The 22,369-nt window shown below is 37.1% G+C and overlaps 1 protein-coding gene across 1 annotated transcript in view; it reads left to right on the plus strand.

Moving 5' to 3' along the window:
- The window catches only part of LOC142340435 (cadherin-23-like), a 144,221-nt gene that overhangs the window by 86,505 nt on the left and 35,347 nt on the right, over window positions 1-22,369 (plus strand). The window contains exons 12-22 of the mRNA XM_075391011.1: window positions 53-195; window positions 756-910; window positions 1,815-1,936; window positions 3,603-3,794; window positions 4,217-4,451; window positions 7,432-7,641; window positions 9,005-9,318; window positions 15,483-15,584; window positions 15,905-16,103; window positions 21,229-21,449; window positions 22,088-22,276. Coding sequence (XP_075247126.1) covers window positions 53-195; window positions 756-910; window positions 1,815-1,936; window positions 3,603-3,794; window positions 4,217-4,451; window positions 7,432-7,641; window positions 9,005-9,318; window positions 15,483-15,584; window positions 15,905-16,103; window positions 21,229-21,449; window positions 22,088-22,276 — 2,082 coding nt within the window. The remainder of the gene's footprint in view (window positions 1-52; window positions 196-755; window positions 911-1,814; window positions 1,937-3,602; window positions 3,795-4,216; window positions 4,452-7,431; window positions 7,642-9,004; window positions 9,319-15,482; window positions 15,585-15,904; window positions 16,104-21,228; window positions 21,450-22,087; window positions 22,277-22,369) is intronic.

A 22,369-nucleotide genomic window follows, 5' to 3' on the forward strand; every position in this document is an offset into this window, starting at 1 on the left:
ATTCCCTGCATCATAGTATTCTGCTTTGCCTCTAATCGGTCTATAATTCTAGGCTTCGGATGGAGACGCTACCAGTCCGAACAAAGATTTCACATTTTTACTCGTGTCCTCTACAGATGGAGAGTGGAATGTGGACGCAGACACTGGCCTAATCAGTTTGGAGAAAAAGCTGGACAGAGAGTCGATTAAGACTGGGTAAGGGCCTCGTTCTCCCCATTATAACAAGAAGGTGTTATGATGCTCCACTCCAATTCTTTTTAACTCTCTGAAATTAATACAGATACCGGATCTTTTCCATTTTTGCTCCCCCCCCCCCCCCCCCCCCTCCTCAACCCCACCTAATGGCTGCATATTATTTGCCATCGGACGCTCGTGCCCTGTTCTTACATAATAATTCACGATGTAATTACACCTTCTCTGTAACTGGGGGCGCAAAACGTGGGGGGGGGGGGTGCACAAATAGAAAAGATACTGATATTTAACAAACCTTTCGTGGTGTCATTCACAACCTTTCATCTTGTCTCATCCAGACTGTAGGGATGAACTCTTGCGTGACTTTAATATCATCTGTTCCGAATTTTTGCGGTAATCTATTAGGAACTCAATAAGAACATTTTTTAGCATTGATGTACATTTTCTCGTCGACTAATAATGACATTTAAAGCGCTGTACTCGTGTCCCTTAAAATGCACAAATTTTTATGGGTCAGTTGCTCGTTTTTTGTTCCGTTTTTGCTCAGTTTTTCATGCTTTCAGAAACATTACTCTAAACGTGTTAGTGGCTGACAACGGAGATCCTCAGTTGACATCAGACGTACTTGTCATTATTGATGTGGTCGACCAGAATGATGTTAACCCCGAGTTCTCCTCTGACAGCTACCAATTTTCTATATTTGAAAATGCATCCCAGGGTATGTCGTTCTACTCTATATATACTGTCTTGTTTTAGCATTTAATTCAATTTCTATAAAATTCGTTAAAAGTAGAATTGGGATAAAGTTCCTCTTAAAATACTATAACAAATTCTCAAAAAGAATTTGGCGGAATGTTAAAACTGCATCTGCCCACGCAATTCAAACCAGTACCATTCGAAAGAATTTTTTTTTGTTTAACGGAACCTCTAAATTTGATTTAAATTATGGCAATGAGAATAGTAAACAGGAAAAGAGGAAAAATTGCCCAAAAGGTGGAAAAATTAAACATTATTATGTCGTGTAAACCTTAACCAGCAGTTATGAAAGAAACTTTCACAATGTTCTTCAACTATGTTCTTTAGATGATAATTTCTTGTAAATTAGCTTTATTTTGGTTTTCTGTGATATATCTACTAGCTCTGAGTATTTTCGATCTAGTTGATTTGAGATTAATCAGCGTTCGACATGATTTGGGTTTCATCCCATGCTCAAAAGAATTGGCTACTGGTGTTGTTCTTTAGTTCGACCAATTAATTTGCTGATGACCGGACAATTAACAGATCGAAAGGACAATAGATCGAAAACAGAAAAACCGGAAAAAAATTGTAAAACGGGAAAAAGAAAAACAGCAAGAGACATCGAAAATTATTCTCTATTCTCATTGGCTGAATTTAAGCGTTGACCAATCAGAATTTTTTGCGAACAATATTCCTAGTACGTTCTGGTGTCAACTTTACCATGCTCGCTAGAGAGCTTTTAATGTTGTGTCTGCTGTTAATTTTGGAAAAATTGCCATGCCAGCCATTCGGATTGCTTGAAAACTTGCTACGAGCTATTCGTACTCTATTGGGAAGCTAAGTCTATATGGTCACGACAGGATTACTTCATCAATTTTTTTCAGGCTATGTAGTGGGAAATGTGAGTGCAAGTGACGGTGACTACAGTGTGCCATACAGCACAGTCTTGTACAGTATGACCAACAGTGATCGATTCTCCCTCAACAACGTGTCTGGAAACATTATAGTAAGCCATACTTATTCCAAGTTATTTGCGGAAAAATAACCCCCCTGTTATACATGTTTAAGCATACTGATACATATAATAATAATAATTTTGTTTCTGCGTTGTCGTAGCGGAGCAGCTGTAGGCTCTTAGTCTGCATGCATTAACAGTAGTCTGTTCTCAGCTGCCCTTTTCTATTATTCGCCACGTTTCAGACTTCATTTTGTGAGCATGAATGATCTTTTTTGCTGATTACGGCCATTTTTTGCGTCTAAAACATTTACGTGGTACCATCGCGTGGTACTTTTCATGTAAAAATAGGAACATTTTGCATTTACTAAATTCTAATGGAGCGAAACTAATGCATATATGCAATTAAAATTTTTCATTAAAGGTAATCATTAATGGAAATTTCTTTTTTACACAGTTCTTCGCTACAAGAGTTAAGTTGATCGAGTTAATTTTGCGGTAAACTCAAAAGTGCTTTCCGTCTACTCAGAAACTCAGCTAGTGATAGGAAATAAATTGCGTTGATATTGAGGAAAATCTCGTTTGGGGGAGGGCAAAGATAACAGCTATGTAGGGTTTGGGGGAGGTAACAGAAAAATCTCTTATTTTATTGGACAGTGTGCCTTTTCGCAGCGCTGTAAGACGCATTTTAAGCTCTCCCAGTTCATCAAGAAACATTTAATGTGTATATGTCTCTTTAACCTGAACATCAGACGTTATTGCGACTATGACAAAAATCGTTAAATTTTTTTCCATTTTAAGCAAATAAATGTTTGTTAAAGCTTTCTTTTCGTAAATAAAGCAATTGCGTGATTTGGTTCAAAAGAAGACTTTGGCTTTCAAAAGGGCAGCTTGAAAATCGAACTAGTTTGTGTCACTGTAGAATTTGGAAAAATCTGATTTTCAACTTCTAGAGTGGCAATTGTATTAATGAGATGAGACAAAATGGGCAGTTCCCCTTCCATTTCCCAACGTTTCGTCGGCCAGATTTTAAAGAGTTAAGCATAGATACAATATGGCTAAGTGTCATTAAAATAACATACTCCTTAGTTGACTTTTTTTAATTTTAAATACTCGTCCAAACAGGGCGGAATTGTTTGGTCCATTGTAAACTAAAGAGTTGGGATATTGTCAACTTTTACTTGAATTTTTGCTCACCCAATGACCGTTTTCAATCATAACTGAAGACTAAAGTAAAACACAAAAGACGGAAATCAGAAACAGAAGATAGATATACTCATCGTGAACTAATAATTCGGATTGAATTCAATCGTATGTAAGGTCAAAATACAACATCAATGGGTTGTCTCCGAAGTCATTAAACTCTTTAAAAAATCTAAATGCTTCCTTTCGAATTGTTTGTTGTTTCCTTTCTTCTGAGCGACCAAAATTCTGATAACCAAGCTGATCTTTGCAATAAATTTTATTTAGTTGTAAACTTGCGTACAATAATTTGATTGCATCAGAAGTCTCGGGTGGTAGATTCTTTGTCTTGGAAGCGTTCACCAGACACGATTGAACAAGGAAAACGATTTTTTTTGGCCGAGCTGACTGTATAATTAAATTTAGAAGTGCACGCACTGTATCCTTCAGATCATTAACCTTCAAAAACATAAATGGTCAGCATCATTTTGATGGAAGTAAATCATTTTTGAATGGTTTTTATCACTTGGTACAGATAGAAGACTCCACCCTTCTGGACCTGGACAGCTACCCAAGTTCTTATGAGTTGGAGGTGTCCGCCTACAACCAGTTGGACCAGAGTTTGCCCTGGTCCACGGTCAAGGTCAATGTCAGCGTTCTGGATGTGAACAACAAAATGCCTGTATTCAGCCCCTCCTCTTACACAATATCGGTGCCCGAAGATCTAGTAGGTTGTTTCGCTTGTTAACCCTAGTCGATTCAGAATGTTAATCATGCAAGATCTTGCAAGAGGATGTTAATCTTCAAAGAATCTCGCAAGATTAACAACCTCTTGCAAGATCTTGCAAGATAAACATCCTCTTGCAGGATCTTGCAAGATTGACATCTTTTTGCAGGATCTTGAAAGATTAACATCATGTCTCGATCGACTAGGGAACTAGATATAAATTTTAATAGGCTAAATCAAATCCATAATCTTGTAGATTTTTATTCCATGCAGTCCAGACTTTGCATGTTCATTTTTGATAATTTATAACTTCAGTTATTTGTAATCACATTTCTGATGAATTAAACTTCAGTTATTTGTAATCACATTTCTGATGAATTAAACTTCAGTTATTTGTAATCACATGAACTGATGGTTCATAGGCATTGGAGTCTGTGGTTCGAGAGTTGATTGCAACTGACACTGATGAGAATGCAGACCTCGACTTCCGCTTGGATCCAATACCTTCTCAGCTTTCACTAACAGCACCGTTTAGAATGGAGAACAATGAATTAGTGCTGAAACACTCGCTTGATCGTGAACAAGTTGACCAGTACAACCTCGTTTGTATTGTTACTGATCTGAATGCGGCTGATGGAGTTGAACAAGTTGACAGGGGTAAATTTTCCCATTTAGATACTAGATTTCCCAATGTTTGGATTTGTAATTTTAGCAACAAACCAGCTGTTCTTAGTATTTAAAAAGTACACAAAATGAGTTGAGGAAATCTCGAAATGAGTAATTTTTTTGTCCACTGCTATGGATGTTCTTTTTTAAAGGACGTTAAAAATTAGTCATAAAATCATTTTTCTAGAACGCCGCGATTGCGTTTCAATTCTCGGTGGAAGTGAATTGAGTGTTAAAACGTGGCTATAAATCCTAACAAGGCCGCTCGGTAATGTGCGTACGCACATATAGTACCGACCCCGCTCATCCACTTTTTTGGCATAAATGTCTGATGAAAACCCCCAAAATGGCAGATAGATAACACCCAAAAATTCAATTTTAAAAAATCTGTACTGAACAAAAAGACCGCCTCCAACGCAAATAACTCTGTGGAGTAAAAAATGCCTCATTAGATTGAAAAGATAAGCCATTATTAAGAAAGCAAGTCAAGCTGAACAAGAAAATGAAACAACAATAACAAACATTAATTACGTCCAAAATTTATGTCAATTTTTTTTTAAAAAAAACCCATTACCAAGGTCAAAATAGCGTCAGACAAAATTGAAACTATACAAAATAACTTGTACTCCACTAGAAAAGATATGGACCACTCCATAAAAAAGGTTCGGTAACAACTGGACAAAAAAGAACAAAAAAAGCAATGTTAAAAAATTGGCTTATATTTTTAAAAACAATTAAAATCAAATTAAATAAATACATTAGATAGCAATTGAAATCATCCAACATATTTATGACCACATGCGCTATTATAGGAGAGCATTCAGACCTGTCCTTTTTCAATTTTTCCTAAAATTTTTTATACTTAAAGTTGCGAGAAAACGCTGTCGAAGCCTTAAAGCCGTATTTAACCCCACAAAATATATTCAATTGAGCCTTCCTCGAACGCCAATAATAAGCCCCTCAAAAAATGTTCAATTATTCAGCCCCTCAAATTATGTTGAATAGAGCTTTCGTAGACCTCCAATAATGTGGTATGAGACCTCTCATTAATGAGAATAGGTAAAGTGTAGACAAAAAGAGAAAAAAAGACGAAAATAAGTAATAGTTTTGTGTTTTTCGAAAACAAATTGTCTTCAAAGTCATGAAAGCCATTAGCTACAAAATGAAATTGTTAATTTGTTTACTCGTCCAAAAAAAGCACTTGAGACCTGCAATTATTTAGAATATGTCTCACTCTACAAAAAGAACGTCAAATATAGACAAAAATAAAAAATATTCATTATTTTTTGGAATAATTGTGCCGAAAACAGTAAACTCAAAACGAATTCTTTGAAAACTTTGGATTTTGTACACTTGCACCTTCTCGGGACATTAATTATGTCATGTTTGACCTGTAATCAACGGGACTAAGTAACAAATAGACTAAAAAGAACAAAAATGCGAATTTAAATTGCGTTTTTAATTTTTGTAAACAATTGTTTTCAAAGTCATGTAAACCATCACCTATCTACTGAAATCAGAATATGGGCTCATTATTTCCTCCTTTATTCCGTCATTATCCAGGAAATGTCATACGACTAAAAAGACAAAGTAAAGACGACAGTTAAAGACAAATGTAAAAAAAAAATCAATTAAATTCTTCGAGAAAGCGTTGTCTCAGCCCTTAAAAACCATAATCTGTAATTTTAAAGATTTTTATATATTCAATTAACCTTATTTTGAACGCCAATAACGTAATATGTGAACTATCAATAATGCGATAGTGTGACAAAACGAAAAAAATGTGAAAAACGGTTAAAAGCCTGAAAATAAAAACAAAATGTTTAATCTAGTAGTATCAAAGCCAGAAAACCACAACTTAACGCGTAAAACCACAAAAAAAAGATTAAATTTGAATTCAGTTGAAAGAAAAGGAAGGAGATGCATTCTTTCTCCACTGACACTAAGCTACAAATTGACCAGATTAAGAGAAAAATAGTGGCAAATTTCTTTAAGCCATCAAGTCAAAACGACGATAATCTTTCGAGTAAAGAAATTAGATAGTTTAATTTGGAACTTCTTAGGAAGCCAATTAGACCTATCAACAGTGAGCTTTAGTTGAAATTGTTCTTTTCTTTAGTTAATAAAAAAAGATCACACTTTTTTCAAAAAAGGCTGACTGATTACAATCCGAATTATTTTTGGTTCGTATCAGTCGGAGATTGGATCAAAACCAGCCTTGCTATTGCTTTGCGTCCATTAAAAACACTCAATTGTTTCGAATGTCATTGATCTAGATATTTTGTTAGCTAAAAGATCAACAGAAATGCTGGGTTTTTGATAACCATAGAGTGAAGTTAGCAAAAAACGGCAAAATTTTAATTCCAGACTACTTTTTAATGGAAACCGAAGTAGAACTAGCTACGTTTTTAGTTTGTGAAGACTGTGTTAGTTGTTTTTGGGGTGTGTACTTCCGGGAAATGTATTCAAAGTGGACCATAGTAGCTTATTTTGGGCAATATTTGATGAAAAAGGCTGAATTTTGAAACATTTAGTCAAAAAAATTAAATCAAAAAAGTCAACATTATTTTTGTCTTTAAAAAAATGAACAGTACAATTGTAACAGTTTTTAAATATTTTAGCAAATTTGACGAAATTTTGGGCAAAAATTCAGGAAATTGTGAATAAAATTAACGTAAATTGGTCTAATAATCACAAACATTTAAACATCGATAACTCGCTCTAGAAAGTGAAATTCAAGAAAATCTTTTTAATTCCATATTCTACGCTAAACAGGCTGTTTAATGATATCACTCACAACTCTACGATGAATATATCGATCGCTCAAAGTTGTCTGAACAAAAAAAACAGTCGAGTATATAGTTCCTACCCCTCAAGAGAAGAATATCCGTCAGTTAATCTATATATTATTCTTATTCTATATCGCTAAATTTTTTTTTTGATGCAGTCTTTCAATTTAACGTCTTTTCAGCTACGATAACGGTAACCGTAACAGATATAAATGACAACAGCCCGATCCTTACATCCCCAACAGCTCTGTCAATTTCGGAGAACAGGAGTCCAAACTTAACTGGCAACCCTATCACACAATTCCAGGGCGCAGACGCTGACATTGCAGCGAATGGAAATTTCCTATACTCACTCTCGGAGGAAAACCCCATCTTTGCAGTTGATAACATTGGTATTTAAGTTTTATTTTTTAACTACAGATATTTATGCTTTTTAAGCTACTGGGATGCAATGTGCTTCCTCCAAGTTATCCTCAATACATGCTTGATTTGATTCTTTTCAATGATTTGGTTGGGGGAGGGGGGGGGGGCGTTGCTGAAACCGAATCAAGAAACCTTTTCAGCCATTCTTCTGTCTCAATTATTATTTTAAACTATTATGATTCTGTTTGTGGACATTTTTTAACGTAATTTTTGGCTCCATCTGTCCACATACGAGAGACGTTTACAGCGTAGAGTACTTGAACTAGATTTTGATTTGACTTCTTTCTTTATTTTTTAGTTATGCAGGTTATACTTTCACTTGAGAAAAAATTAAGCGGGGCAATAAAGACTTGCTTCAACAGAAATAAATATGACACATTTCTTGATTTAAAGTTACAGTACGAAATACTTCCGTTTCAATAATTTTTGCGGATTAAAGACGCCACTTATTTGCACAAAGTTTTGTCGAATAGAGCTCCAGCTTTCATAAAATTAGTGGTTCCTACACTGCAGTACCAAAAAAAAACGCACGATCAAATTTCCTCCATTCCGACGTCAAAAACAAATCATATTACCTCGAGAACTGCTTTGTCGCCAGAGCTTAAGAATTTTGGAATGACTTCATCATAGCTAATTCAATTACTATTAATCTTAAGTTTCAAACTGTGAAAAAATTTAGGACCAATTTCTTAAGAAATTTCAAACTTCTCATAATCTATGTTATGGGAGCCTATCATGAAGAGACATTAAATTCAATTAATATTGATATGATTAATAATTGATTTTGTTTGATGAAATGATTTTTAATTTGTACATTTACCCTACACTTCCATTGGCATGATAATTATAGCTGTCTTTGAAATTCAAGTGTTCTTTTTTAAAAATAAATATTGCTTACTTTTTGGCCAGTTTTGACCAGTTTTTATTTTTTTGGTCAGTCGTGAATTCTTGCTTCGAACTGTTGATGTCAAAAATACAGAATAAGATTTTTTTGTATAATCTGAAAAAAATGGATTATATTGGTGCTCTGTCTTTTTGTAAGATTTGTACACATTATTTTATTTTAATTAAAAGATAATTTTATGTCCTACCGAAGTCAATATTAGTTTTTGTAACAGTTCCCTTTGTACCGCGATTTTGTTGGTTGACTCTTCATTTTTCATTTCACATTATAAGTGCTCGGGTACTTTTTTAAAAAAAAAATTATAACGAGGTTGTGTTAGCTCTCAATTAGAAAAAGATGCTGCTATGATATGAGCGGACTATAATTTTTCTGATGTACGAATTGACGAGAAATATACTGCGTTTCTGTATCTTTTTGTTTCTTTTTAGGCTTCTTGTACCTCAAAACTAGTGTTGACTATGAAAATCAGTCATCATACAACTTCGAATTGGTACTCACTGACCAGCCCACTGACGCAACTCAAACTCCTCGCAGATCAACCTACATAATTACGGTCAACATCCTAAACGACAATGACAACAATCCCGAGATTGAATCGCCTAGTTCTCCACTCGAGGTTCCAGAAAATGCAGCAGTGGGCTATGTGATCCATCAATTTCTGGCATCTGATGCGGATGGGGATACTGATCTGAGTTTCCTGCCTCTGGGAGGAACCAATCTTGACATTGCGATCAGAGCCAATGTAAGTCCGTTTATAACCATTTTAGTTTGGAGTTATACTAAATAGGCAATGGGGGTATTTTTAATTGCGATCGGTAGGAAAATTCCTCAAGGAAGGATAAATCTTGCTCTATAGCATAGTCGAGTTATTGCATATTGGTGTTCAACTGAACGTTGCCTCTTCAAAATATTTCAAATCTTTGAAAACTCTTTCTGTTGTTGTGGGGTTATTGATAGCCATTCGAATGAAAAATTCTTTCTATTATCACTTAGCTTTGAAGAGCCGATGTCGACTTGCCAGCATATGGCTCGAGAAAGGTCATAATAATTCTGTATTGATTTCAAAATTAGTCTTAGAATGCGTTAAAACAGTTGGCAGAATAAGATTGCCATTACAGTCGATTTGAACGATGCAACATATACTCCATATACAATCTATAAAAACGTTACAACACATGACATCTTTGATACTCAACAACGTGTAGAAACAATCTTACCTCAGATTGTCTTTTTTAAATGCCACCAAGGTCCTTTGTTGCGTCAAATGTGTTGGCAATCACAACCTGATTAATGAATTTATTTTTAATGAGACTTTGTTTGGATTTTGAAATATCAAGGTATCTTTCTCCCTGTTAGAATTTCGATCAAACTATAGTCTTAAACTTAGTGAGAATTAGAAAGAAAGTTTGACTTACCAGATTAGAAAGACAAGCAATTTGATTTTGATCAAAGAAATTATATAAATGAATCGTCAAGAAATGGTGCTGAGAATCAATATTCGGTTCAAATTGGTGAATCTAGATAACTATTATTAGAGTTAGAATAATTGATGTAAAATCTTCCCAGCATGTATTAAATGATGATGATATCTCCGGAAGTGTGAATGAATTCTCAGAAAAGTGCAAATGCATTCCATTTATGGTTCCCTTTGCGACTGATTTGCAGAAGCAAACCATATTGGGTAACCTTTGCGACCCCCACTATAAATCACGGTGCTAAGATTAGTTTTGTATCTTGACTTTTTCACACTGATAATGGGTATATATACAGCTGATTTTTGAGTCCTTTTTCATCCCCAAATTCAAATCACCATCTTGATGTAATAATCAGATCTCTCCTGTAAATCTCTAAATTCTACTGTAAAATATCATTTTGTTATTCTCTCATTTTTGAGAAATTAATTCTCTTACTTAGTTAAAAACGCTTTTTATTCCGCTTGCGAAAGTCCATAACCCAACAGGTTATGGGCCCAGCAATTTTCTAAGTCATAAAATTATTCTCCAAAACAAAACTAATTTGTTGTTGACAGTCATAATCCTTTTCTACTTACCTTTTCTTTTCACAACTGTTTTGCCTGCTCAAACTTCAATGGATCAACTGACAGTGAAGCTGCTGACCTACACAGGAAAGGCACAGGACTTTCCAATCTGGAGCACAAGATTTGTGGCGATGATGCAGACGAAGGGACTCTACAAATCACTACTGGGGACAGAGGAGCAACCCAATGAGCCTGCGCCACTGGCCAATGGGGCAACCAATGATGAAAAGAAGAACCACAAGGTGCTGAAGGATGCATATGAGAAGGAAGTTGCAGACATCAAGGAGAAACGGAACAATGTGTGGTGCCATCTGGCACTGACTCTAGATGCAACAACCCTCATGCTGATGAGACATGACTGTGTGGGAGATGACGGCATTGGAGATGGAGCAAAGGCTTGGAAGCTTTTGCAAGAGAGATTTCAGAGTGTGGAGACGCCGACAGTGGTGACTTTAGTGGCACAGCTTGCTCGACTGCAGCTCGAGGATTCTGAGGATTTGGACAGCTTCTTCATCAGAGGACAGGAGTTGCTCACAAGGCTACAAGAAGCAGGGGAAGCAATCTCAGAGACCCTTTTCAACGCCTTGGTCCTCAATGGTCTGCCAATGAGGTATGAAAGTTTTGTTATACAGGAAAGCTTCAACGCGGCAACGAACTTCACAGAGTTGAGGAAAAGGCTGCAGAACTTTCATGAGAGCACGGTGCAGAGACACAAGGGACAAAGTGGTTCAGTGGCACTGGCAGTGAAGCGTGACTTCAAGAAGGGACCCAAGAAAGGAAACTGCTTTGTGTGTGGGATCCCTGGACACTTTGCCAAGGACTGCAGGAGGAAGGAGACAGCACAATGCAGCAAGTGTGGTGAGAAGGGTCACCTAGACAGGGCATGCAAGAGACAAAGAGATGGAGGCAAACATGAGTCAGTGGCAATGGGTCCAACATTGGCTACACCAGACGAGGAATGCTGGGCAGCTCTTACCCAGTGGAAGACAGCAGGCATGCTAGTGGACAGTGGTTGTACAGATCACATAGTGACGAACATCGATGCGTTTCTGGACTTTGTGCCCATTCAATCAGTGGTCAGAAATCCCAACGGAGAGGCTTACAGAGTGGTGGGCAGAGGCTGTGTGAGGATCAGCATACCCTCAAACAAAGGGGAATTCCAATGCGAACTCAAAAATGTTCTGTGTGTGCCGGACTATTCTTCAAAACTCCTATCAGTCTCAAGATGCACGGAGTGGGGACATAGCTTCACTTTCGAGAGAGGAAACAGCTGCATGAAACTCCAGAAGGGAACTCGGGTAAAACTAACACAAGAAAATAATTTGTTTTACTTACCCTGCAGCGTTCTAGAATTCAAGATGAGTTCCAACAGCGTGAAACTTGACAGTGCAAGGAAGTGGCACAGACGATTGGGTCATTTGAATCAAGCGGATGTGGTCAGGAATGCACCAGAGACAGTGGGGGAACTCGATGATGTATGCAATGTGTGTGTGTTGGCCAAGATCACAAAGACTCCAGTACCAAGAGTGGCAGAGACCCAAGCAGAAGAGAAGCTGGAGAGGGTGTTCACAGACGTGATGGGACCTTTCAGAGTAGAGTCACTGTCAGGGTTCCGGTTCTGCATAGTGTTTGCAGACCAATACACGAAGTTTGTGTTTGTGGACTTGCTTAAGGCAAAGAGTGAAGCACTGGCCAGCCTGAAGAAATTTGTTCTCAGTGTGGGGACGCCCAAGAAGCTGAGGCAAGACAATGCGAAGGAGTTTCTCTCAGAGCAGTTCGAGACGTACTGCTTAGATGCAGGCATTATACAGGAGAAGACCATACCAGAGACGCCACAACAGAATGGGTTAGCTGAGAGGTGCAACAGGACACTGCTGGAGATGGCAAGATGTTTGCTCATTGACTCAGGACTTCCAAAGATGATGTGGGGAGCAGCAATTCTTCACGCAGCAAGGATCAGAAACTTGGTTGTGAGACGAGGAGAAGAAAAATGCCCAGCAGAGCTGATGAGAGGTATAAAACCTAAGCTTCCAATTAGTAAATTATCTATTTTTGGTTGCACAGTCTTCATGAGGAAGAGGGACAGAGAAGTCAGCAAACTTGAACCCAAGGCACTGGAAGGAAAGTTTGTGGGTTACACTGAAGGAGAAAACGGATACCTGGTGTACATACCCAACACACGCAAGGTGATGGCAGTTCGAGATGTGATCATCAAGGAGTCTGAAGTGGGCTCAATCCCTGACAACAAAGAAACGGCGGACCTACTAGATGATGGGTCGGAACTGGGAATCTGCCACACAGATGATGGTCATCAAGACGATGACAACAGAGAACGACAGGACACATCTACTGCAATAAAGGAGGAGTGGCATGACGCAGGGAGCGTGAATACTCAAGAAACAACACTGAGACAAGAGGCCTCGGATGTTGGAGAAACAGCACTAGATGAAGAATCTACTGCAACAAGAGGGAGTCACAGAGACTCAGATTCACTGGAAGACAGTGACACAGAAGACTTCTCACAGTTAGAGACAGTTGGCTTCAATGAAGATGCACTGGAACACGCGGACAGAGCGGAGCCCAGACGAGGGACACGAGCAAGGAATGTTCCGCAATTTTTTGGAGAAGTCAGGACCCATCTTGCTGTGACTGAGGGCGACTATGTGGAACCCAAAACAGTCTACGAAGCCAAGCAAGGTGACGATTGGGACCAGTGGCAGCGGGCAATGAAGGACGAGGTCAAGGCACTCCAAGACAACGAGACTTGGAACCTAGTGAGACCACCCACAGACAGGGACGTCATACCGGGCAAATGGGTTTACAAAGTGAAATTGGGACCCAGTGGTCAAGTGGACAAATACAAAGCGCGCTATGTGGCGAAAGGCTTCAAACAAGTGGAAGGACTGGACTACTTTGAGACTTTTGCGCCTACCTGTAAGCCAGAGACATTCAGGATTCTACTTCAGCTATCAGCGAAGCAAGGCCATGTGATGCACCAATTTGATGTCAAGACTGCTTTCCTGCACTCACCAATCGAGGAAGAAGTGTATCTGGAACAGCCACAGGAGTTTGTAAAACGCGGATCAGATGGGGAGAAGTTAGTATGTCGACTAAATAAATCAATTTATGGTTTGAAACAGGCTGCTAACAACTGGTACAAAGAGCTGGCAAACTTCCTACTGAGACAGGGGTTCACCAGAAGCAGGAACGATCACTGCTTGTTCGCAAGATCAGAAGCAGAGGATCACACCTTCATCTTGGTCTGGGTTGACGACATCATAGTAGCATCAAGAAGTATGACAGTGGTCTCTGATGTCAAGAAGGCACTAGAAGCAACCTTTCACATGGAAGACAGAGGGAGACTGCACTGATTTCTGGGTCTAAGAATCAGACGAGAAGAGGGCAAAGTCACAGTCGACCAAGAACGCTACATAGAAACAATGCTTGAGCGGTTTCAAATGGATCAAAGCAAACCCTCAAGAACTCCAGCTGATTTGAATTTGAAACTTCAGACAGCACAGAACGGAGACGAAGAAGTGGACCAGAGGATCTACAGAAGCTTGGTTGGATCACTTCTGTATCTGGCCAAACAGACGAGGCCAGACATCATGTTCACAGTCAACATTCTGTCCAGACACATGAATGCACCTACCAATCAACACTGGATGTGCGGAAAACGACTTCTGTGATATCTTCAAGGTTCAAAAGGTTTAAAACTTACTTACACAAAAGAGGCTAGTTATGATTTAGTGGGGGAAAGTGATGCAGACTGGTCTGGAGACGTGAACGACAGAAAATCAACAACGGTCTATTACTTCAAGCTCAACGGACGTGGCGCAGCACTCAGCTGGGGTGTCAAGAAGCAGGCCACAGTTGCTCTTTCTTCATCAGAAGCAGAATATCAGGGCATGGCAGCAGCAGTTCAGGAAGCACTCTACCTGAAACAACTTCTAGAGGATTTTGGCATCCAACAGAAACGTCCAATAGCAATTGGAGAAGACAACCAAAGTTGTATCAGACTCTGCCAAAACCCAGTCATGCACAAAAGGAGCAAGCACATCGAAACAAAGTTTCACTTCATCCGGGACAAAACGGAGGATGGGACTATTTCAATTCATTACGTTCCTACAGACAAAATGGCAGCGGACATCTTCACAAAGTCCTTACCCGTTTCGAAAGTGGAAACATTCAGAGCAGTTTTGATGGGAACAGACTCTACGCAATCAGCTCAAGTCTGAGTGGGGGTGTTAGAATTTCGATCAAACTATAGTCTTAAACTTAGTGATAATTAGAAAGAAAGTTTGACTTACCAGATTAGAAAGACAAGCAATTTGATTTTGATCAAAGAAATTATATAAATGAATCGTCAAGAAATGGTGCTGAGAATCAATATTCGGTTCAAATTGGTGAATCTAGATAACTATTATTAGAGTTAGATTAATTGATGTAAAATCTTCCCAGCATGTATTAAATAATGATGATATCTCCGGAAGTGTGAATGAATTCTCAGAAAAGTGCAAATGCATTCCATTTATGGTTCCCTTTGCGACTGATTTGCAGAAGCAAACCATATTGGGTAACCTTTGCGACCCCCACTATAAATCACGGTGCTAAGATTAGTTTTGTATCTTGACTTTTTCACACTGATAATGGGTATATATACAGCTGATTTTTGTGTCCTTTTTCATCCCCAAATTCAAATCACCATCTTGATCTAATAATCAGATCTCTCCTGTAAATCTCTAAATTCTACTGTAAAATATCATTTTGTTATTCTCTCATTTTTGAGAAATTAATTCTTTTACTAGTTAAAAACGCTTTTTATTCCGCTTGCGAAAGTCCCTAACCCAACACTCCCTATTTTGCAGGGCAGTCTGTATGTGTCTGCTGCCTTGGACCGAGAGAGAACTTCTCAGTATGACATATCAGTGCATGCAGAGGACTCTTCCAACAGGGTTGGCACACTCAGGGTAAGGTCATTGTTGTCTTCGCATTTTGAGCAGATTGTTGGGCGATAAATTGGTGATATTTACAGCCGAACTATTAGGGAAAAATACTGCTATACCTTTCTATAGAAATGTGAACCTTTATCTTTGAGCCAAGTTTCTTTAAGAGTATAAATGATCCTGATTCTCTGTGACACAACAGATCATGTTTCGTACAATACAGAAAAGCTAACTAATGTTCGACATTACATAAAATTGAACACCGATATATTCTACCCAGAGGAGGGAATGAGACTTGTTTTCAATTTTTGTATGACTTCTAATATGCGCTAATGATGGCGCAGGTCGTGGTGAGTGTATTGGACATAAACGACAACGACCCGATCTTCCCATTCTCTATGTTCACATTTGACGTGTTGGAGGATGCCCAGGTTGGGAGCCAAGTGGGTGTGGTGAGTGCCACGGATGCTGATGAGGGAAACAACGGAGTTATCACCTACTTTATAGATTCATTCACTCAACAGCTGCAACAAGGGCAAACAGGTAAATCACAGGAGACCTTTCCCGAGTGAGTGTCTTGCATATATTGTTCGCTTATACCTCTAGAGCCTGTGCAAAAATACTTTTTGGTATGAAAAAAGTCTGTTTTTGATTTTACCAAAATGATTATCCCAAAGCAAAGTAAATCATATATCTCAGCTGTTTAAAAGTTTATTTTTACCAGAAAATGTTACCAATAAAGCTTGGATGTCTACGGGAACTTACTGCCTAGAATTGAATTTGAAATCCAAAAGAGTGAAAAACACTATTTTAGTGATGCGTCATCATTTATTATTTATTTCTTTGATTTGATTATAACTTTCTTACAGTCTGAAAGAACCGCTTATTCATTCTGGCTGAAAGGCAATTTCTGGTCAAAAGCAAAAAATTAAGATTAAAAATTCTCTTGGACTTCAGTGACTTTCTATTAGAAATATTAACCATGAAACTATGAAGACGCAACATTATAGCTAATACAACCTATCGATTTGAAACGTTTTAAAATTGTTTTGAAGCTTTGCAGCTTTGAAGCTTCAACAAAAACTTTGCAGCTTTGAAGCTTCAAGTTTTGAAGCTTCACCAAAAATTTTTGTTGAAATAAAGCGCCACAACCTCCACAAATTAGAAATAAGCTTTCAGCTAAATGACAGAATTTGATCCGCTCACAGTAGTTAAAATGATAATCAAGCGAAGAATATATTCGTTCTTATGACTGATAAACGCTATCAATGATAATGATTTTGACATTTTTCCTTAATTTCGTCTGAGAGACGCCCATTTAAATTGATTGCATCCTTAGAGAACGAAAACATTTTGGAATAGTTAAATGAGAAAAAAAATGAAGTCAATCTAAGTAAAAAATTTTTGAGTATGTTTTTCAATTACATTGTAATGCGCTGTTAAATAGAAAAGTTCTACAAAGATGTGATAAACAAATGTGTTGAGAATTCTGTAAATTGCTAAACAAAAGTGTCTTTTTAATAGCCGCCCTCATCTTCTCAGCCGGCTACTATTGCGCTCGTATTTTTACAATTCAAAGAATTTGAATTGTATTGGGGCGCTGTCTTTTTTTTTTAAGATCTGTTCACACATTTTCATGATTTTTGAAGTCAAATTGGAGTAGTGATTTTGGTCGCGCCGAAACAGGAAATGGAGCGAAAAAGCGAATGGTTTTGCGGCGTGAACTTTTTTCGCTCTAATTTTAAAGTAGAGTGAGAAAACGGTGTTTGAACAAAAATTCGGTTTCTCGGTAGTGGTTTTTTGTTCACATGCGGCAATTTCACTCTGATTTTTACTGTTTTTTCGATTTTTTGGATCGGATTTTTTTCTAGATGGTTTTCCCAATCCATTCACAGCTCATTCTAGGCCTAGCTTTTTGTTTGAATTAAATTTTCATTTCTCGCTAGTGGTTTTTTTGTTCACATGCGGCATTTTGACATTGATTTTCTGTTTTTTTTTTTATTTTTTTGATCTGATCTTTTTAAAATAGTTTTCTCAATCCACTCAAAGTCCATTCTAGGTCTAGCTTTTCTGTTTAGTCAATGAAAATTCTTTGAATTGTACGTCAGGACTTGTCCTGCTATGTTTTTTTACTTCGTCAAATTGTTTTTCGCTTTACCATTTTGCCGCTTTTTCGACATTTTACGTGAATTCTTTTTGACTAGGCTAGTTTCTCTCTTCTCTCATTCTGCTAAAAGTGAAATTGAACATCAGTTGCTAAGCAAAGCAATTCAAAATGAACAGAGTCGGTATAAAAAATTGAAGTCAGAAATAGAAACGGGATAAACCCATAAAGCCCAATTTTAGATGCCCGCTATTTGAACGTCGTTCCTATAAGTCTTAGTTACCACCTTTAATGCTTATTGGTGTTGATAGTAGCCCCTGTAGCCTCTCTCTAAGAAACAGAAGTATGTTCAACTACGAAATGCCATCAAAATAAATCGGACTTAAAAAATATTTTTGTACAAAAATCTTTTTTTTTCAATATATTCTATTCGTTCAATCCCAATCATGCTTATTGGAATCAACGGCGGCGATTTTTCGGCAATATTTGCCGGGTATGTTTATCTTATTTTTGATAATTACTGAATCCGTTCTATGCTGTTTGAGCCACTCCAAATCTGAAATATCTTATTCATAAGAGGTCTTGAAAAATCTCTATTCCTTCTCTTACAAGTATACAAGCAAAATTTTATCGAAATCCCTAAGTGTAATTGAAAAATGACAGGAGGAGAGAAATGAAAAAACTATGATTGATCTTTTAAACCTCAATTTTTCTGCGAGAAAAAATAAAAAATGTCTAGTCAAAAAGTGATTCAGTTATCTGAGAGCTTTTTAATGCTACCAAATTTTCGTTTTAGTTAATTTTGTCAATGTGAGTTGAGATTTGACTGGTTGCCAGGTAGAATTTAATCTTTTAAGGTTTTTCTAAACACACTTTTTTTTGAGATTGCTTGATAATATTCTTTGGTGGGAATTTCTCAATTGCCTACTTCTGCTGTAATTTTCCTACGTGTTAGTCCCTTGGTCTGTTACAAACAATAGTTCCTTATGTCAAACAACTGATGAAAAAAATTTATATCATTCAATATAGCGAAATGCGCGCAAAATTGATATTTTTTATTGAGCGGATGTTTTCGTCAACACATCAACTGTACAAGGAAGGTCAGAAGTTTTCTTCTTATTGACGAATTGCATTATCAACCTTACTAAATTGGTAAGGCATACACACAATATAACACTACAATAAATACTAATAAAAGTAAATATAAATACAATTTAACTGATACACCTAAATAAAAAACATAGCAGGACATTCCCTGACAAAAAATTCAAGAATTTTCATTGAGTAAACAAAAAACTAGACCTGACTGTGAGTGAACTGGGAAAATTTTTTTTTAAAAATCAGATACAAAAATTTGAAAAAAAACCAGAAAATCAACGTCAAAATATCGCATATGAACAAAAAACCACAAGCAAGGGAAAAAAATTTGGTTCAAACAAAAAAACTAGGCCTAGAATGAACTCTGAATAGATTAGGAAAACCATTTAAAAAAGTCTGATCCAAAAAATCGAAAAAACAATAAAAACTGAATTGAAATTGCCGCATGTGAACAAAAAACCACTAGCGAGAAAGCGAATTCTTGTTCATACACCGTTGTTTCAATCTGCTTTAAAAACAGAGCGAAAAAATTTCACGCCGCAAAACCACTCGCTTTTTCGCTCCACTTCCTGTTTTGGCGTGGCCAAAATCACTACTCCAATTGGACTTCATAAATCATGAAAATGTGTGAACACATAAAAAAAAGACAGTGCCCCAATACCATTCAAATTCTTTGAATTGTGAAAAATAAAAGCATTTTCAAGTTCTCCTACGAGTCGCAGAAACGAATTTGAAAGAAAATACTGCAAAATAGCAAATAAAGGGTTACATGAATTTTTCAAGCCATTATAAATTCAGTTGCAAAAATTGCTTCTTGGAACGCTTGAAGTCTCCAAAATCCATTCAATTATTTAATAGTTTGATGAAAACTCAGACAAATTCTTTCAAACTAAGCGTAGTTTTGAGAAATCATTCGTCTTGGGTAAATCAAAGCTCTAAATACAAGAAGTTTTTAATTTATCTCAGTCGAAGGTTTTAGCAATTACAATAGTCCTGTGGGTCTTTCTTCTTGTAAGCAATATATCGTACTACAAAATTTTCAACCCATTTTTTTCGTCTTCACTTTTTTTGTCCTTAATGAGTGATAAAAAGGTACAGTACGGAGATCATTAAGAGCTCAGCAGCACTCTTAGAGTTTTAGTGGGCGGACAGATTTTCCTGGCACGCCCCATATTTTGTCCCTCATAGTTATGTGATGATTTTACTTTAAATATCCTTAAATAAGTGCTATAAATTAGTTCATTTTCAGATAAATCGCAAGGCGATATATAGCTAGTTTTTCCATCTAGGCCTGTAACCCCTAATTTGTTTAAGTTCTTTAAAAACAACAGCAGATTGACAGTTTACTGATAAACATATCAAGTGCCTAAAAGCCTCAATATTTACCTTTTTGAGTACCCTGACGATAAATTCACATAATTGTTAAATAACTTCATGAGATTATGTACTTGGTGAAATAATTATTCTGATAAAGTAGGTGCTAATACGGAACTTTTATATGTACTTAACAAACATCAAGAGGCGTACAAAAGCCGGAAATTGCCCAACTTGTAGATCAGCAAGTAATTACGAAGGACCAAAACAACTCAAGATACAGCCTTGCGGAACGACGATTACCAGAACACTGGAGAACCAGCCTGACAATCAGTTTTTAATAATCTCTTGAAACTTAACTGAAACTTCGGAAGCTAACCATTGAATATTGTTTTTTTTTAATTTCGTTAAAATAATTAAAGACTGAATTGGAAAATCTTTATAAAATGCTAAGTTGAAACAGGCTTCTTTAGAGATCAATAACGACTGATTAAAGCTTTGAAATACAAGGCAATTAGTGGATATATCACGAATTCGAAGCGCTCAATAAAAGGCTATTACTAGCTAACTTTATTCAAATTATGTCTGCTAAAAATTGAACTGTGAAACTTCTAAATAAGTCCTTGTAAAATGCCAATTATTCAAGTTAATTACTCCAAATATTAACCTCAATAACACCACGAGAAAGACACTAAAAGTCAGTGCGTAACATTTCCCGGTTGTTTTTTTGCTTTCCTCATCTTCTCACTAAGCTTATTCTAGCATCCGTAAGCCTCGGAGAGCTACTGATGAAGGCAATCATTCGCCAGTTGTTTGAGAGCAATTCGCCCGACGTTGTTCGGTTATGTTTTTGAAGGTTATTATGGATACCAGAGGAAAACAATAACGAAAACCAGTTTTTCCAGTTTTGTGTTATTTCAACGTCTTTTTCCAAACTTTTCTCAAATATCATTTCTCAATTAGCTTTCTGAGGTTTGTACGTGGAATCAGCTTGCATTTGAGTTGTGCAAAAACTTCCTGAGTTGTAATCGAGATTGATAGAATTTTACAACCGTTTTACAACCTTTAACAATTGGATACAATTTCGCTTACGATTAGACATTCGCGGTTTCGTGGTTGTTGCCATGCTTTCATGATCTTAAAATGTTTCAGTCCCTGACCGAAACCCGTTCTCGATTGGCGTCTCTGATGGGATCATTTTGGTGAACATTTCTCTGAGTAACCTGATTGGTCAGTTTAACCTCACAGTTACAGCTCGAGATTCTGATTCGAGGAGGACAAGCACATTGGTTGTTATAAATGTTAAGGATGTGAATAACCACCCTCCTGTCATTACATATCCTGAGTTCAACCAGCAGTTCAACATCAGTGAGGTAGTAAATGGCCGGCACAGAACAAACCAGATAATAAATGATTTTTAAATCAAGTTGTTTTTCAGATGAAAAACTGATGTTCCAAGTTTGGGCTCATCAAAACTTTGGGCTCATGTTTGCAAATTTAAGAACCTCAAAAACTGGCTCCATTTTAAATGAGCAGTACAGGAAAATTTAGAGTGTTTAACGGAAAACTGTCGTAGAAAAATGACACATTTTGATAAAATTTTTGATTTTAAATTTTTTTTGTACAGATAATAGTGAACTTTGAAATCCGAGTGAAATCTAAATAAATCGGGAAAAAAGTATTGGAGAAGTTCTCTCGAGACGTATTAATTGCTTTCAAGTGGCAACTGACCACAAAAGTATAGATGAAATGAGCGTATGAAAACATCATAATTAATGAAATGATGATCAATTCCGAGTCCTTTAAGTTTAAAATTTGGCATATCCTATTGAAAGATCTGGTGCTGCAGAGATTGGTTTTTTATAACTTGCACGTTTGTGTTTCAACAGCATTTTTACGGTACTATTTTTGCAAAAAAACTCGCATCTTCAAAATTTTTAGAGAAATGCGAGCAACTATCAATGTATTTGACCTAAATAGAATCTTAGTTCGTAGCACTATGCTGCTTTAGGTGATCCCAGTGGGTTCTGTGATTGTACAAGTGGAAGCGGAAGACCAAGACAACGGTCTTAACAGCCAACTGAGCTACTCTCTTGAGTCCTCTCAGCCAAGTGACCTGACCAAGTTCATAATGCAAGGGAGCCAACTGGTTGTTGGTGAAGATTTGAGTAACCCACAAGTCGGCACTCAACAACATACTGTAAACATTTAACCGCAATTTTCATAGACAATAATATGAAACGGTTTTTCATTGTCTGATTGCGTGGTGTCCGTGCTAAGAGAAAACGCAAAT

Source organism: Convolutriloba macropyga, chromosome 5 (assembly GCF_964194025.1).
Source record: "Convolutriloba macropyga chromosome 5, txConMacr16.3, whole genome shotgun sequence".
NCBI lineage: Eukaryota > Metazoa > Xenacoelomorpha > Acoela > Convolutidae > Convolutriloba > Convolutriloba macropyga.